Source organism: Chaetura pelagica, unplaced genomic scaffold, assembly GCF_000747805.2.
Source record: "Chaetura pelagica isolate M959 unplaced genomic scaffold, ChaPel_1.0 scaffold112, whole genome shotgun sequence".
NCBI classification, from domain to species: domain Eukaryota; kingdom Metazoa; phylum Chordata; class Aves; order Apodiformes; family Apodidae; genus Chaetura; species Chaetura pelagica.
This window is the reverse complement of record NW_009952798.1, coordinates 134,696-153,029: the sequence shown is the minus strand read 5'-3', so window position 1 is coordinate 153,029 and position 18,334 is coordinate 134,696. Positions and strand designations below refer to the sequence as shown.

The window sequence follows — 18,334 nt, the reverse complement described above, 5'->3', positions numbered from 1 at the left end:
TGGTTGGATGACAGACAGGTAACTGAAAGTCTCTGTAGTCCTCTACCTCAAGACTAGTAACCTTTCAGTATGCACATTACCACTCAGATGAAAGGATAAAGGCAGCATCTTAATAGCTTTGTATCCTTATCAGCTAAAACTTCTGCTGAAATAGCAGGTTGGTATCACAAGGCCATTAGCCTTTATATGCATGCATGTTTGAAGCCATGTTATTTGCTCTACATTTGGCAGATTGCAAAGCTCTAGTTGTGCAACCATGTACTTGTGCTAGGATGAAGAGTTTCTGGGCCTGTGCTTCTTTGCCTAGTGTAGGACAAGTCTCTGAAATGCTAGTCTGTGCTGTAGCATTTACAGAAGCATTCAATGTCTGTGAAAAGATATCAGTGTGAAACAGTAGTGGCATAAGCTCACCCTTGCATTTAGCTGTCTGTGTGGCCTCTAACTCCCATCCACATGTAAATAAAGATTTAACACTGTACCTTAACCATTATAGCTATTAGTATGCAGTCCATGCTCAAAATTTTAAATAGATGTGTAACGTTTAGTTATACCACTAACTTTTGCTTCTTAGTTTACATAGCTTTAAGGAATGAAAGAATGTGGTTAAAAGTAGTTTTGGTTAGTGATCACTAAACATGTTTTTTCTTAAATCAGAACATAGTGCCTCTGACAGTGAAAAATGGGCAGCAAAACAGCTTGGATCTATTATTTTAAGCAGCCTGACAGTTAATATATATTCTATATTTGTTTTGAAATGAGATGTACATTTTAGAAGAGGTGTTAAAACAAATAATTTAGTTTATTTCTCTGTTTTCTTCTCATGAAAAATGACACCATCACTCCAGATGATGACTTGTGTTTTGTCAATTAAATTGATGTAGGTTTAGTTACTGAAATAATTATTAGGCAAGCCTTCCTGAACACGTTTGTGCCTTGCATTTCGCCTTTTCTCCCTCCTTGATTACAATTCTCTGGAAGAGATCAGATTGCTCAGCAGTCTACCAGACATTAGAAAACCAAAATCAGATATATCAAACTACAATCTCGTGTTCCTTGATACGAAAATCCCACTTTCCTTTATATGAAAATGACAGACTCAAGCAAAGATGCAGGAGTTGTCTTCAGTTTTTCAAATACCTATTTTTTCCAGCTTACATTCATATCCAGGCGTTTGCTCAATATGTTGTCATAAAATTTTTAAGTAAATATTTTTGACAATAACTTTCCATGAAGATAGTATTTTCAAAAGTCTTCTCTTCACTTTCCAGTGTCATGTTAAAAGAATTTGTAGATATAGATAAGTACATTTGCAAGTTCCTCATGGGCTGTTTGGTTTCATTTTAGTCCATTATCTGTACAAACTTCTCTTTGGAAAATTAAGATTGTGTGATACATGCGGGATATAATGGGAGTTGCGGTTTGTAGAGAACAGAGTCTCTGGAGTCATCTTACAAGTCAGTTTTATTGTGTGTGTATAACTAAAAACATCTGTGCGACTTGCTGTTAACAATATTGTTTGGGCAGCCCTAAATCAAATCCTGAATGGGCAAAATTACAGAAGGCAGGCTTATACTGGAATCCTTCAGGTCAAACCCACTGGTGTCCAGTCTTTTCTCCTTGACATAAAAAGTATTAGCAAAGAGGTAAGTTTGTGCTAGCTGTCCTTGTTTCACCAAGATCTATCTTCTGCAAACAGGCTTGTGTTTACAGAAACCAAAGTGAAAATAGCATGTGCACAGCATTAACCAACTGCGGTCAAAATAGTCGTGCATTTGCATAGCTGTGCAGTATTTAAAGGAACTGCTACAAGCTTTTTCTTAAGAGTGTGTCCTCTTCAGGCATCTTTCAAGAAGTGGAAGTCTCTGTTTCTAAATAGCATTGTTTTTTGCACAGTAGAAGAAAACAAGTTCAACTGTCTTGTTGCAGCTTTTGATAAATGGACACTGACATGGACTACGAAAGACCCAACGTTGAAACTATCAAGTGTGTGGTGGTTGGAGACAATGCAGTGGGAAAGACTCGTCTAATTTGTGCAAGAGCATGCAATACAACCTTAACTCAGTATCAGCTGCTGGCAACTCACGTACCAACTGTCTGGGCCATTGATCAATACCGTGTCTGCCAAGAGGTAAGGACTGCAGGTATACCAAACATGGAGCACATACTTAGAGATTCTCCTATTATTTATTGGCAAGCCTTTCTTTGTCAGGGTACAGCAATGAGCTTACAAGTATTGTATGTGTGGTCTCCACTGAAGCCGTCGTCTGCCCAAGTATCTTGTTCCAAAGTAAATTTTTTTTAATTAGACCTATTTTTAGGAAGATGCATGTTCTGCCTGCTTCAGAAAATACAACATTTGCTGAAAACTATATGTGATAGACTCTTGGTCTAGTATGGTTTGGACTTTCTTACAGGATGAATTAGAAATGTGCTTGTTTGATAGAGGGAATGAAAAAGTTATGTGCCTTCTGTTCTAGGTCCTTGAACGGTCAAGAGATGTTGTGGACGAAGTGAGTGTTTCTCTCAGGCTATGGGATACCTTTGGGGACCACCACAAAGACAGGCGCTTCGCTTACGGAAGGTAAATTGATCCAAGCAAAATTTCAAGTAATGACTGGTAAGATTTTAGGGTAGAAAAAATTCACAAATCTATATTTTGAAAAGCAAAGACTTAAAAACAGTCAAGGGTACTCATATTTCTGTCCACTGCAAAGAGGATTATCTGCTGCAAGGATTAAAAAGATATAAATATTTTAAAAGCAGCATAGTTTCACTATGCTAAATTTCCTTAAACAGCCTGCCTGCTAAGCTACATCAACAACTGTTGTCCTATTTTGAATTTTAAAGAACATTCCCTAAAACCAGGTTGTAGTTTTACAAAACTGAACATCAGTATTCCCTGCCTGCATAAACAGTGTGTGGTATAGTTGCTTAACAAACAACTAACAAGGAGAGATGTTGGGAAATATCACTCCTACTCAATGAAATATTTATTATATTAAAACCTGTGATGTTAAATGGGAAACTAACTTGGAAGCAGAGCTAGTTGCATGAAAGGTGAGGCTTTTCTGTGTTTTCTTGATTAAAAATTAGGAAACAAAGGGTTTTCTGCTATAAATATCAAGTGTCTGCTGCTCAATTTATTAACTCTGGAAATTCTAAAAAAAACCCCAAAAAATTAATGTAATCTAGGTTTTTCAGCATGTATAATATAGCTTCAGTGTAGTTTCAAAAAGGACTAAAGCCAGTGGTAGTCCTTCTGTTTTGTTTAGTGGTAATTAGGTCTGGCCTTGTGGCAGTACAGGCAGCAGAACAGCTTGAGTAACAGGCACTTAAATACACATCTAATGAGAACAGATTATCTGCACTGGGCAAACCTTGAGCTGAAGATGGGTTTTGGATAAATATTTCCCTAATTGACATTTGTCAGAGGTCTCAGCCCTTGCATGATTTTTCACCTTCTTTACTTTTTGTTTCCTTTTGACATCTGCTTCAGTAGCTGCAGACGATCAAAGCTCCATCAACAGATACTATTTTTTTTTTTCCACTTGGGACTGCCCTTTGTAGAGTGTCTGTTTCAGCTTTGGATTCCGTGTTGCCAAAGTGTACTGTCTTGCTGGTTTTGTGTTCTAATGAAACTAGCGACTTTGAAGAATGACAGTCTTTTCTATTTTCTCTCTCTTAGGACAGCTGAAGAGGGTTCTGGTGGTCAAATCCACAAGTTAAATTTTCACACTGTAGAACTCCATATGGCATTTTGTACAAACTTTCTTTGGTATATAGCACTGTGTTAGTTTTGCTTTCACAGAGTCATAAATTACCTTGAATTTCTTGTCAGAATCTTAAGTAGCAACACATCTGGGGTACACAAGCTCTACCATTTGTAAATAAGCTTTGTGAGTGAGGGAAGTTAATGACTTTAAGATAATGTTTGCCTTAATATATAGTGCTACTTGAGTATGTGAATATTGTTTTACCATTTGGCAGCATATGGAGCCTACTTTGATAAATATGGACGTAATTTAATGTTTCCACTAACTGTTCCTCTTTGATGTGGCCCCCTGATATTCTGCAACAGATAGTGTGTCACTGAGAAGATTACTAGAGATTAGGAGAACAAAATCAGACATGTTCTGAACTGTGATCTGACGTTTACTGACAGGACGGGAGAAGGGAGAAACAACATACTTAGTATCTAATCCTGCAAACACCAAAGACATGAATAACTTGAGATCTTGTGGGATTAAGCACATGAACAGAGTGGTTCATTTGTGTTGTTTGCAGAACTGAACCTGTGTGGAATCAGGTTTGCTACACCCTGATCAACTTTGAAAGACCATTCTGGAAACCTACTGGTCTTTTACAGTGGTTTTTTTTTCTTCAAGTCCGTTAATGCAGAAAGTAACTGCAAACTCTAAAGAAACTATTGTATAAAAATAATTTAAATTGTAAAATTTCCTAATTGTAAGCACTGACTAGGAACTTCATTGTTTTAAAAGGCGTTAATGTTTCATTTGAATCAGCTGTTTATTATTTTATCTATTGTAGCATTTAAAAAAAGATATATCCTATACTGAATGTTGACATTTATAGGAATTTATTTTAAATCAACTGAACATTGAACTACAGTCTAGTCATAGCTGAATCAAATCTTACAGGACAGTGAAAGGTATATTTTATACCAAACTGCTCAGGGCTATGCCTGCAAGTGCCCCATATTTCTGATTGTCTGAAGGATCATATAATAATATAACCTTTTAAGTCTCTTCAAAAAAATTTATGCATGTGCCCCTTATGTGGGGGAAATCTTTCAGCCAAAAACTCAGCCAAGACCTTTAATTGTCCTAAACATGGTATAACAAGAACCAGGAGATCCTTAATTCACCTGCTGCTGATAGGAAAACTGTTCCATACAGTTTTATAAAATATTATATAAATATCTTATGCTAAAGATGACAGGGTGAACAGTTAATATGACTTGCAGTGAAGATAAATCCCTCCTAATTCTTTATTTCTATAGATAGAAACACGAAAGGAGAATGACAAAAGGAATGTATGTTCCATGATTTTTGTGTGACAGAAATAAAGAAACATATTTGAATGTTGCTGAGGATGGACTAGTTAATGTTTCTAGTGCTGTCCTTTAAAGTAGCAGTATGGAAAGTGATATTCAGCTCGTGTCCTACTGTGTGGTGTTTGGGATGGCGAGATGTGGCTGGAGGGATGTATAGAAAAAATTAATGCAGTTTTATAGCATTACGTGTTTTTTGTTTGTTTTGGGTTTTTTGTTTGTTTTGTGGTGTGTTTTTTTTTTCCCCTTGAACTAGAGCCATCTTAGTTCTGGAAGTATCCTGTTCAATTAATTTTAAGCACTATGTGATGCCAAAGAGTAATTTGTTGATAGTGTTCCATAGTGTTTCCTTTGATGCAAAATTCTTCCAAAGTGTAAAACGACAATGTCTTTGTTATGATTACCTAATTGGTTCCAGCTTCTCATCACCTCCTTGTTTAATAGCAGTCTAGTCTCAGTGCTATTGTATTCTCTAAGCCTGCAAATAAGATGAGAAAGTCATATAAAGCTCAAGTTGCTATTTTGTACCAGTTTCCCTGGGAAGCACACAATTGCGTGTGTAAAGACATGAAAACAACTCACTTTACATTTCAAGTTATCAGGATTCACTATCTTCCTGTCCAATCTGATTTTGAACGAGGGTGTTACAATGTCTTTGTGTTCAAACTAATTCTAAAAGCAAAATGGGAAAAAGACTGGCTTGCACTTATTTTTTTTTTTTCCTTTTTTATCCTTCTTCATTTTTTTCAGGCAAACGGGTTTAAGCAAAATTATATTAATATCCTATGAATACTGGTTTTTTTTTACATGCAGCTCTAGTATGTGTAAACATAAGCACAAATCTGCTGAGTTAATTCAGGCCCAATCAAATATTTATTTTCAATACCATGGATGTGGTTTGTCAGTTAATTCAGCTGGGATGATTTATTTACTTGTAACTTAAATATGAGCTGTAGACCAAACAAAATCTGTTCATGCAGCATGGACAGGAAACAGCTTTTTTCTCATGACTTACAAATGTGAATGAGTCTTGCTGAAAAACTGCTGACAGAGCCTCTTAAAATACATTTAGAATATTTCCTCTGTTGTGGATGGATTCCATAAGCCTTGTGGGTATTGCATGAACACAGAGGACACACACATTTGTCTTTTTCAGTGTGATTACGATTCCTTTAATCAATTATTTCAGTGTAATGGAATCCATAGAAATGTACCTTCTGAGCACTGCTGAAAAGAGTCCATGAGAATAGGAGTTTCTCTGAAATTTGAAGTCTACCACAGATCTCTTCAAAGTCATTTTATTTTCTGTTTCCTTTTCTTAAAGGGTAGTTAATGATGATATTTTTATAAAAACAAAACCCATTTAGCTTTGACATGAAATTCCCTGTGATTAGAGCGAAGTGGGTGTCTTCACAGAGTTGCTTGGTTTGCCTTTAGTTAGATCAGTGCCCTCTGTCATTCACTGCCTGTACCTAAGCTGAGCATAGGCCAGAAGCTCTTGTTCTATCTTCAGAGAAGGTTCAGGTTTTCAGAAGTGTTTTGGATGAAAGCCCATGCTTTCCCCTGCACTTCTGCTATCCTTTTTTTTTTTTTTTTTCTTGGTGTTATGACAATTCTCCACCTTCCACATGCCTTGAGAGCCATGTAGTGGCATGGGTTGGAGGCAATCATCAGAGATGTGTCTTGGCAGCAGAAGCTCTTAACAGACACAACATAGTATTTTGGTTTGTTAACCAAGTGTTAGCTGATGGGGTTTTCAGATATCTCACCTTGGTTGCTTCCTTTTGCTATGTTTTTCTGCCACAGAAAGTTACATGCAGCATCTTTGATACATTTTCCAGAAGCTGTGAGCCTCCCCATCTACTTTTGAGTTTGACTCAAATCTGCCTCAAGAAAGACTAGAATAAGCAGAGATCACAGAAAGATAGCTTTCTCTAGTAATTTTATTCTTATTATGATATGTGTATGCACTAGCTTTTTCTTCTTTTATTATCTGTATTAACATTTGAGGCTTTTTCACTGAGTTGATGAGAAAATGTTTTATATAATTAAGCCAGTGAAATTAATGAATATCTAGTACTTTTCTTCTCGGCATCCCGGTTCCAGTTTGGGAGTAGAAAGAGTTTGCTATGGAATTGCTTTTAGGAATCCTTTTTTTTAAGAGGTATGTGCCAAATTACTGCTTGGTGGGGTCTGAAGCTAAATCTGATGTATATGTAATATATTTATAATAGAGAAACACCTGTAATGTTTTATGCCTTCCTCGACTGGAGGGGAAAAGTATGTATCAAATGTTATCTGCGTTATTACATAATTTTATATTTTTCCTTGCTCTTTGAAGTCAGTGACTGAGTAGCTGGGTGGAAAGAGGGCATTTGGGCTCTATCTTAAAAGACTGCAAGGCAACATCAAAATCTTTTGGAAATGCTAAACCCCTTTTCATCAAAATCCTGATGTCAGTTAATTATTTCTCAAGGCATAGGTGCTAGGTGTATTTCTTAAGCTGTTTTCTACTTGAAGGGTCTCAGGATCTGAGTCTAGGTTTCCTCATATATAAGGCAGAATATGGAAACTACTGTGTACAACCATATGTAACTTTTAAACTGAGGTTTTTAAAAGTTTGTTCTTATCAATAACTTTCTGACATCAACTTGCAGTTAAAATTTGTTTACAGTTGTTGTGGGTTTTTTTTTTAAATAAAGGAAAAAGTATGGAAGTCTGTATTTTTTTCCTCAGAGAAAGAGATGCATCTAGTATCTGTTAATGTCCAGCTTTCATGTACTCTGTGACTTCAGAAATCACAATCATATTGGATGCAAACCAGACCCTATCTTCCTTTTATCTTCTCTGGATTTTCACCTCCCTCTTTGTCTTGTCCCTCACTTTCTATCTGTATCCTTGCTCAGTACTTATAAGGAATTATAGTGAATTTTGGGACCTAGGTTTGTTTGTCCTTTTTCATTTTTCTTTTTTTTTCCCCTTTCCTTCCTTGCATCCCTCCTCTTCCTTGAAATATTTCTTTCTTCTAAACAGGTTGCTTCAAATTATGTTTTAACTAAGTTTCTTCTTTTTTTAAACTCAGTATGTTTTTTTGATTCATAATTTTTTTCTTGGGGGTTTTTTTAGAAGATTGGGCTGGAAGTGTAGAAAGGGTTCATTTCTTCTCTCTCCTACTCTGCTGCAGCAACTTTGATGAAAGTGAGTTGGTCCTCTGTGGAAAAATAGCATGTAATTCTCATACATAAGCTGCCTCATTACAATATGAGAAAACAAGCTTGAAAAGCTCACCTTTCCCTAAGTTTCTGGTTTGTCCATTGTTTTGTGAATTTATTTTTCAATACTTTATTTTCTGACCACTGTCTGGAAACAGCAGTCAGCTGATATGTCTTACAAAAGCATTTTTAGCTATATTCGTATCAGTCCCCTTGCTGTGAGTTTCAGTGTTTGCTGTGGGTTGATCCAATGTATTCCAGCTAGTCCTGTACCTTCTCTTGCTTTGTCATTTTCTTTCATCCTTCTCCATGGAACTGGTCAGGCTTTGTGTCTTACTTTTATCAACCTTGACTTTGCATGTGATACACAGAGTATTTCAGTATTTCAGCTTCAATTAACTACCTCTGGAATTCTATCTCTCATAGAAAATTTGTTCCTGCATTAGAAATGCAGTAATCAAGATCTCTGCTCCAGGGAAAGGAAAAAAACGTGTATTGGTATGTTATGGTGGATGTTTATACTGCACATATATCTAATTCCAAAGAGAGTTTTACTGAACCTACTGGCACAATTTGGCCTAGAATCATGCTAGAGTACCTTTTAGACAGCCTATTTCAACTGCTAAGTCCTATTTAGCCCTAAGATCTTCTTTTTTACATGTAAATTTTGAACCAGAATTATGGGTAAATTTACTTCTTGTAGCCAGCAATAAAATGAACAGAGTTCCAAGACTATGTAAGTCACCCGTTAAATTAAAAATAAACTTGTTTTCCTCTTGTTACATTGTTCCACATGAATTTGCCATTCTCTTTAGTACTATTGCTGTTCAGGGAGTTGTACAGTAAGAGAAGCTCTTACACATTTCTGCAATGGAAAATGAGATGTTTTCATCATTCTTTGGGATATGAAACATTTTGTATCATTCTCTGTAAATGGACCACTGTTTTCCATGAGTACCTCAAAGGAAAGAGAAGATATTTTAAACTGCTTAATATTTTAGAATGATGTATTGCTTGAAAGGAATGTATGGGAAAACTCTTTCCACTTTTGAAGCACAGTCTTGAAACAAGCAATTTTCTTAAAGGTAGCTTTATATTATTTTTATTACTGTTGTTTCCTACTGAAAATGACATTACAGAAATTTTCGCAATAGATCTGCATGCTACTCACCACAAAATCTGAATATATTTCAGGACTTTTTGACAATTTTGCACATTACACCAATACTTAAGAAGCTTCACTGCTGTTGGTAAAGTATAGAGCTAATTGATTATCCTGCTCACGTCCAGGGCACTGCATGGTCTTGCCCTGCCTTACCTGGGTATCTTCAGTTCTTTACATGGCAGGCACTCCCTGCATTTTAGTTTTCTTAGCCTCTCATCTGTTTTGAGTGTGTGCACATAAGTCCTGTGTCTTCAGGTCATTTTGTTATGCTTCCCAGTCATTTAATTAATTTCTTCCTTCTCATTTTATGTGATGGCTGCAACTGCATTTACTAAAACCTGAGTCAACCAAAAACATTATCGGCCTTGCTTATCTGCACAATTTTTGTTTCAGTTCAGTGAGATGCATGCATGAAAAATGTTGTTTAACTGAGTGAATCTCTCTTCAAAATGCATCTGGATTGTCATGGAGATGTAACAGGGTTTTGTTTGGTGATAAATGAGATTCTCATTCTGATTCTTAGATGGCCTTCTACTGCCTGAACCTGTTGTGTGAGGGAAATTGGGAGCTGAGATTCACACTCAGGCTGCTGCCTTACACAACCTTTCCTTTCAGGTGGTTGAAGGACTATGCAGGTAGAAAGTAGAGATAGCTCTTAGCAAATTCTGGTCTCAGTGGGATAAGTTCAGCTCTGATACAGGTCTCTGAGGAACCTTGGGAACACTATGGGGTGTGTAGGGGAAAAACATGAGGGCAGAAGGAGTAAAAGCAAAACAACTTTTTATTGAGAAATACATGTCTAAGGATTAGCTGTTGTGGTAACTTCCAGACTACTGCTGAAGAGTCAGGTTGATAATTTGAAGTTGTCTTTGTTGGTGCTATACTGCTTGCTTTCCAGCAGTGACTTGGACTGCTCTCTACATCTGATACCGTTCAGAACTCTCACACTTTGAGTGTACAGGACGGCAAAACACCGTGCCAGATTCCTGCCAGAGATTTGGTTGTCTAGAGAGTTTCTTTTCATTCTCTGAAGTTTAAAGAGGCAGTTGCTTCCATCAGAAATTCTTATCAGTCTGGGAAAGTATTGCTTGAATGCACTGAGCTAATACCTACGTCAGGTAGGGGTTGCTCCCTGCAATGGTGGTAAGGTTCTTCCTTTGCCCACAAGAGTTTCCTATAAGAAGTCCATAGCTATGTTTAGACCGGGCTAGACTGATGTCAGATGTGTATGTTTTGCATTAAGACTTAATTCTATGACTGAAAGGGGAGCATTTGAAGTGCTCTTATTCTGCTCCTAAGCTTTAATGTGAGACTCCAGTGCAGGAGTCTGGTTAGCCAGGATGTGATAAACATGTGAGTGTTGGTATAATTTTGCCTATAGCTGAGAGAATCCGTTTCCCTTTTCCACCTGTCAAGTCCCACATGTGTACATTGTTCTCCCCTGTTTGAAGCCCCAGCGAGTAGAAAGACACCTGTTTTCTTACCTTGGTGATTCAGTGTGTTTCACTGGGGCTTGATCACACCCTAGAGCAAGTCACACAAAAGTTATAAGTTTTCATTATACTTAAGTATGTTCAGATGATTCAGATAATAAAATTAGATGATTCACAATTTTTTTTAATAAACCTGTGAAAAGCAGAATGTAAGAATAAGTAAGTTAAGCATTTCCAACACGTACCACTGAATCTACAAGACAATGTATTGGATATCCAAGCTACAGTTTCTCTGAGTTATTTGTAATACTGTGTTTCTTGTGATACTTCCGTATCAAACATCAGTATATGCAGCAAATGTAGCTATATCCTTCTGTTGTATTTAACAAAGGTGGATGCACACAGTGCCTTATCAATATGCCAGATCAGTTGGATGGTCCTCTAAGAGGAATGTGATGGAGAAGTGCTAAAGCACTTTTTGATATTCAAGTCTGTGGAAATGTTTCTTGAATATTTTCTGAATTTTACTGGGAAACAGTTATGGAATTTATTTTTAGAATAAAGCAGCTTGTATTTGTGAATATATTGCTGTGGAGAGAAGAAAGTAGAAGTAAACCTAATTCATCCCTTCTCATTCTCCAAGTAATCAAACTGCAGAAAAAGGCAATAAATTAGATCTTCTTTCTTTTAAATCCTATCCTTTTATGTTCCTGGAGAATATTAAAACAGCATTGGTAAATTTTTAATATTTTGGAAATATTAATGCGTTATCTTAGTAAATTTTTAATGTTGGGGAAATATTAATGTATTATTTTAACCTGACATGTTCTGGTCTTTATGAACAAATGTCAAACCAAACTTTATATTGAGGCATTACTAAGTTGTAAATGTGCCTTTGACATTCAATGGAACTGTAGGTATTTTAATTAAAGTTTCTAAAAGACAGTTTTCCTCAAATATTCAGTCCTATGTAGACAGTTATTAATATTTTACTCTTTCCAGTTTGTACTAACTACAAATCGTGCTTATGACTTAAATGAAAACTTAATTTATTATAAGAAGGTGGATATATTTTGTGAGCATGTGAGTACTGTCACTACTCAGTGGTTTCCCATCTGCCCTAATTATGGCACAGGGCCTTTTATTTCATCCTGTTCAGTACAGAACTCTCAGGATATTCATTTTATGGAGAAGTCCAGGTTTTAGAATGGGATAAATAACAAGAAAATCACATTTCTTAACCTCTTTATTCCGTTTTGACTTAATTATGAAGGCAGTAAGATGGAAAAGTCCTGTTAGTGCAACACTATGTGTTGTGTGAGTTACCTGTAGAGAAATCAGTCTTCTGCAGCTCCGTTCTATGATTGCCCAGGGAAGGTCAGAGGTGATGAGTTGCTCAAGAACCACATGCACCTCTGTGGTAAAAATGTGACACTCCCTTGGCAAGGGCTGTAGCACACACAGGGCTGTGCTAGGGCCAGTCTGCTGGATAGTCTGGACCTGTCCTGTCAAAGGAAATACATCATCACTGGCTCTTCTCAGGAGCCCAGGTCTGTGGCCAGCCCACCACTGGTCAGCAGCAGCGCTGTGAGGGAGCTGTTCTGCTCTCCTGACTGTGAAGTCCTGCTGGAGCTGTTTCCTTTTGGCTTTCTGAGCTATGTGATGTGTGCCTTGTCATTCGTAGAGTCAGGAGGGTTGGATAATTGTGACTGCAGTTGCTTGGCTCAGGTATTAATTTCTGAAGGGCACTAGATATTCCATCTCTCTGAGATGCTTAGTTATAGTTATGACCACCCAGACAGCTGACACTTGCCTCTCTGGCAGTCCTGATGATCTTGAATTAAACAATTGACCTGATTAGAATATCTATAACATTATTTTTTTTACATCTTAGCTATACATAGAGTTACCCTTTCCAGGCAATGTCTGCTAGGGTCTGAGTTATACTCTTAAGTGACCTCGAACAGGGCAAATTTGAGTTTAAAGGGTATTTGCCTCAGTTGCATAAAAGATCAGTATATTAACTACTTACTACTTCACTATTTGGCAGATAACTTTCCAGCTTGAAAAGGCCTTGTTTCTAGATATGACATATCTTGAGAGTTTCCATCAATTTTAATTTTTTAAATATTTTTTTTTTCCCCAAAAGATACCCAAGAACTTGAGAGCTGCTTGCAACATCACATCCCAGTTTATAAATAACGAAATTGCTCCAAGTTAGGAATGCCTTGAGACAAGTATTCAAGCGTTGTTCTGCTTTAGGATGCTAGCTCTGACAAGAGTGAGGTGGTAGTTTAGTGAATGAACTGTCAACCTTAATCCTCATACTTGCAGTTTATAAAGCAAGTTCATTTAGTAAAGTACTTTTTTTCTCCTCAAAGCCCTTAAAAGCTTGCAAATCTTTTCATGCTTCCTGTGATATAAGCCACTGTCCTATTCTACACTTTACTGCTCTTATTTTTATCATAATGTTTATTATTAATTATATTGTAGAAGTGGTGCTTCTGCAGTAATTTGGCCTTTTAACAGGTTATTTATTAAAGATGTCAGAGAATTGCTGTGCAAAGCACATTGCAAAGGAGACAACCTCAGTATCTAAAAGGGATGCAATAAAGAAATTTTTCTATAAGAAGTTCAGAAGCGGTTTTGTGTCTGCCTGTGTGGCTGTTCTGAAGTTTTGTATAACGTCTTTCTAATTCCTAAACACCAGTGATCACAGAATTGCAATTTCAATGTCCAATCAGCAGAATTACTTCTTAAGCAATGACAACTTGTGAATGTATAAGTAGAGAATGACAAGCCCTGCCTTTCTTCTTTGTGCTCTGTTCATATATGCAGGGATCATCTTGGCATAGAGAGACAGTGCTTCCTAGGTCTATGGCTTTGTGCTCCCATGCTTTTGCAGTGAAATGTGCAGCTTCTATCAAACCCTGCACAAACAACATGTATCCTGGCATCTGGGTGTCAGTGCATTTTTCAAAGTATCGAGTGGAGTAGCTTTAAGATGGAGTGATGAAAGTAGGTGAAGCTGCAGCAGAAAGCATGTTTGATGAGTTTTAATTGGATAATTTCTTGTTGCCTTTCTAGGTCTGATGTTGTAGTTCTGTGTTTTTCAATTGCTAATCCTAATTCCCTGAATCATGTGAAAACAATGTGGTATCAAGAAATCAAGCACTTCTGTCCTCGCACACCTGTCATCCTGGTGGGCTGCCAACTCGATCTCCGCTATGCAGACCTTGAGGCTGTAAACAGAGCCAGGCGGCCTTTGGCAAGGTAAAGTTTAAACAAAAGTCAGAATTTAAAAAAAATTGATAATCAGGTGCAGTACTTTCAAAAGAGAAATTATAGAGCCTAGTTTAATATTTTTATTTTTTTTTTTAAAAATAAGAATAAATGTGCTTTCTTCTTTTTAATTCTGAATCTGAGTTGGTTAGTTCTTTAACATACAGTACTTATTATGTGTCCCACAATATGTTTGCACATTGGACATCTAAACTTGTTTGGGTGCCTGAACATTACAATAATATAAAGACAATAATGATTACTGGAGGTTTTTGTATATGTCTTTCTCCAATTGAACATGTGTATCACATCTTGCCCAGTCACTATTGTCAGGTACTGTTTTAAAATGACAGATTTTACTCAAGTTTTCTTAATTCTCAACTATTATCATTTCTAAGTGTAATGCTAGATATTGGCAGAAAACAAGTGGTTGCAAATTATTTTTTTTAAAGTTCTGAGATTAAAAGAGTGTTTAGGGTCATTCTGGAGAAGCTTTGTTTTTCCCAGATTCAAAAGACAAGCATCGATGTATTTGGGTAAAACAATCCCAGTTACCTGCACGCTTCTAATTTTCTCCTTTTATGTAAATTTGAATGAGACAAGATTCATAGAAGTAATATCCATGATTATGTAACTAAAGACTCTATTGTAACAAATTTCCATAAAGGGATTGAATTAATATTTTATGGGCTCTTAGAAAACACTGCATTTTCATAGTTCTGTTTATTAAACATTTCTTCATTGTGCAGGTGTGGTGGGCTTTTTGGTTCACTCTTTAAAATGAAAAGTTTTTTCAAAACTCAAAATTCTTCTTCTGCCCTAATCCTTTCTGATTTCACCATTAATAAAATTTGAATCAGTACTCTACATGTCTAGTACAGAATTCTGCCACCTGAACTGATTATTAGCTGGTAACTAAAGCAAGCTGTTGTCTGGAGTGTGTGAAGTCTGTGCCAGCTTGTGTCTGCTCAATATGGTATGCTCAGAGAACACACTGTTGGGTCATGTCTTCTGGTGAGATTATTTTTCTGTTGGGAAAATGGATCCTAGCCCAGATTTTTTTTCTGGTTTATTTACCCTACATTGTGTACTAGAGCAGCTCTGGAAACACATGAGTTTGCACATAATGCTTCTACAGCCAAAGCAGGCCTATGCTTTGAAGTGCATGTTCTGTTACACTTCTTTCATAAGCCACTACAATTTTCCTTAAAAAACGTAAGCTTAAGAAATAGTTCTCATTTCGTATTTAGCTATATTTGCAGCACTTGTGTCATGAGAAATTCAATTTTGAGTTTAAACAATGGATACAAAGAAGCTGACAGACTTCCTGAGTAGAAAGGGATGTGAGGAGGGTTTTTTTTAAATAGCAAAAAGTTCTGAAGCATCCTCTCCACTCTTTTACTGTAAATTTCCCCTTAACAGAGAGAAGGGTTGCTCCATTATGTGCAAATGATTTCTGTTTACTTTTAGTAACATAGCAAAGATAACATGAAACTTAAAATTACAAACATGTGCTTTTCTAAAACTCTCTGGAATAATAGTTGTAGGTTTCCGAAGGGCTTTATGGGCTTAATTTAACATTTTATTTCTTTTGAATGGCATTTATCTCAGAATTGATAGTTGGACACTTTGTAATATTCCATGCTTTCTGAAGTAACTTTGTGATGATTGCTGTGAGAAGGTTTATTTATTTATTTTAACCCCAGGCCAATAAAAAGAGGAGACATTTTGCCACCAGAAAAAGGCAGAGAGGTTGCCAAGGAACTTGGGATACCATACTATGAAACGAGTGTATTTGACCAGTTTGGGATTAAAGATGTGTTTGACAATGCAATTAGAGCTGCCTTGATCTCCAGAAGACACCTGCAGTTCTGGAAATCTCATTTGAAGAAGGTCCAAAAACCTTTGCTTCAGGCTCCATTCCTACCTCCAAAAGCTCCTCCTCCAGTCATCAAAATTCCAGAGTGTCCTGTACCAAGCATGAATGAAGCTGGATATTTATTGGACAGCCCACTCTGTGCAGATGTTATGTTTGTTCTCCAGGAGCAGGACTGCATTTTTGCTCACAAGATTTACCTAGCTACCTCCTCTTCAAAGTTTTATGACCTTTTCTTAATGGAATGTGAGGAAAGTCCAGACTTGGATGAAACACAGTATAATAAGGAAAATACAAATAAAGAAGTTCTGACAAGTTACCTTGAGACAAATGTTGACAGTGATGAAACATCCTTGAAATCTGCTGATGTTAAAACTCCCCCACCAGAAAGTACTGACTCTTTAAACATGCTAGAACCTGAACCTGGTGAAACAAATTCTGCAGCAAGATCTCTGTCATCCTGTGGAAAGGGGTTTCTTAGTGTGCATAAGGAAATGCAAGTGAATCCTGTATCGAATAGGACATGTCCTGTTACTGTGGTAAAAATGGATTCATCTGTGCAGGCTGGACCTTTTAAAACTGTTTTGCAGTTTTTATACACAGGGCAACTGGATGAAAATGAAAAAGATCTCACAAGACTGGCTCAGATTGCTGAAATCTTAGAAGTATTTGATTTGCGGATGATGGTGGAGAATATTATGAATAAAGAAGCCTTCATGAACCAGGAGATTACTAAAGCATTTCATGTCAGAAAAGCTAATCGGATAAAAGAGTGCCTTTCAAAAGGGACATTTTCTGGTAAGGAAATACGTGCTTTAAAATGAAATGCACTAATTCTTTTCTAATTCATGTTATGTTCCTTCACAGAACTAAAAAATTATGACAGCTCACATTGTTCTGAGAGGAGGGATGAACCCAAAATTACAGGATTACTGAGGGCCAACTGTTCCAGCCTGGGATTCTGCAGCTTAATTTCTGAAAATCTACACACAAGCTTTTATACAAGAAACCAAATTTTCCAAAGTGTTAAATGGCCAGTATCTCTCTTTTAAGTGAGGTGTTTTATATAATTATACAAAATACTAGTTATCTTCAGGGTTGGCATCAGAGGAAGTGAAAGAAGTCCCTAGTTAACACTTTAAATACACTTTAATTACTTTAAGTACAGACTTGCAGCATACCTGTTTCCTTGTTCGCCTGGCAGATGTGACATTTAAATTGGATGATGGAACCATAAATGCCCACAAGCCACTGCTGATCTGTAGCTGTGAATGGATGTCTGCTATGTTTGGAGGGTCATTCATTGAAAGCTCAAACAGTGAGGTATGTGTTCATTTTTGTCCATTTTGCTTGTAATGTCTGATGGCTTTAGAGTGATAAAAACATCATTCTATATCTATTGCAAGGGTTGCAATGATTCTTTATTCTTCCCTTGAGAACCTAGGATGCTTTCTTCTTAAGGCACTAAACTAGGGTGCCTAGGAGAATAACACATTTTCTGCAAGGCATCAGACTTCCTGCAAAGCTGGAGTATGTGTTTAAACCTGAAATCCCTTAAATTATTAAATGGAGGGGAGCGGAATTAGATAGGAATTTGTGAATTCATTTGAAAAAAGTTTAAAAGTTGTGTGAATATCTATTTATACAATCAGAAGCATTAAAAGGAATACTCAGGGCAGGAGCACTGATGAATTAATTAAAGGGAAAAAAATATTTAAGGAACATGTACTGTTAAAGTAGAAAAGGGAGCTGAATTCACGGTACTTCAGTAGAAATTAAGCTCAGATTCTCTAGTACATCATTGTCCTCTTAAGCAAACCAGATCTCAATGTTTTGAATTAAGATTTTGCAACAGAAGCCTTGTATTTTCTTGTGCCTTCATGACCTGTTTTTCAAATTCTAAACACTCAACTAACATTTTATTCTTGTGTCTTATCCATAACCAGGATTGGATTTTTGTTTTGATTTTCATGTTCCTTTCCATACTCAAGGGTCTTACTCATAAGAAGAGTTCAAGTTTCTTGTGCTTAATATTCTGGAAGATTGTGTTCTACTTAGATTTTTCTTGCTTCTTTTAATACAGCTTTAAATTTAATTCATTTCCCAGAGGCATGCTCAACAAGTGGTTCATTAAAATATATATAGTAGGATTCTAGTAAGCAACATTTAGCAAAGAAGAACATACATTTATTTTCTACCTGCCTATTTTTAATTATTACCCTAGCAGTCTTAACTCATCTTTCCAATTAAAATATTTAGCTTCTGGTTTGTAGAGTTTAAAGCATTCAGGAATGC

At 36.6% G+C, this 18,334-nt stretch overlaps 1 protein-coding gene across 2 annotated transcripts in view; it reads left to right on the top strand.

Moving 5' to 3' along the window:
• Window positions 1-1,936: 1,936 nt before the first annotated feature.
• The window catches only part of RHOBTB1 (Rho-related BTB domain containing 1), a 23,101-nt gene continuing 6,703 nt past the window's right edge, over window positions 1,937-18,334 (top strand). The window contains exons 1-5 of one of the 2 annotated variants that reach the window (XM_009994838.1): window positions 1,937-2,128; window positions 2,478-2,581; window positions 13,969-14,154; window positions 15,870-16,837; window positions 17,244-17,362. In XM_009994838.1, the coding sequence (XP_009993140.1) occupies window positions 1,937-2,128; window positions 2,478-2,581; window positions 13,969-14,154; window positions 15,870-16,837; window positions 17,244-17,362 (1,569 nt within the window). Of the gene's footprint in view, window positions 2,129-2,477; window positions 2,582-13,968; window positions 14,155-15,869; window positions 16,838-17,243; window positions 17,367-18,334 lie in introns of both variants that reach the window. The other variant, XM_009994839.1, reaches the window with a different exon arrangement.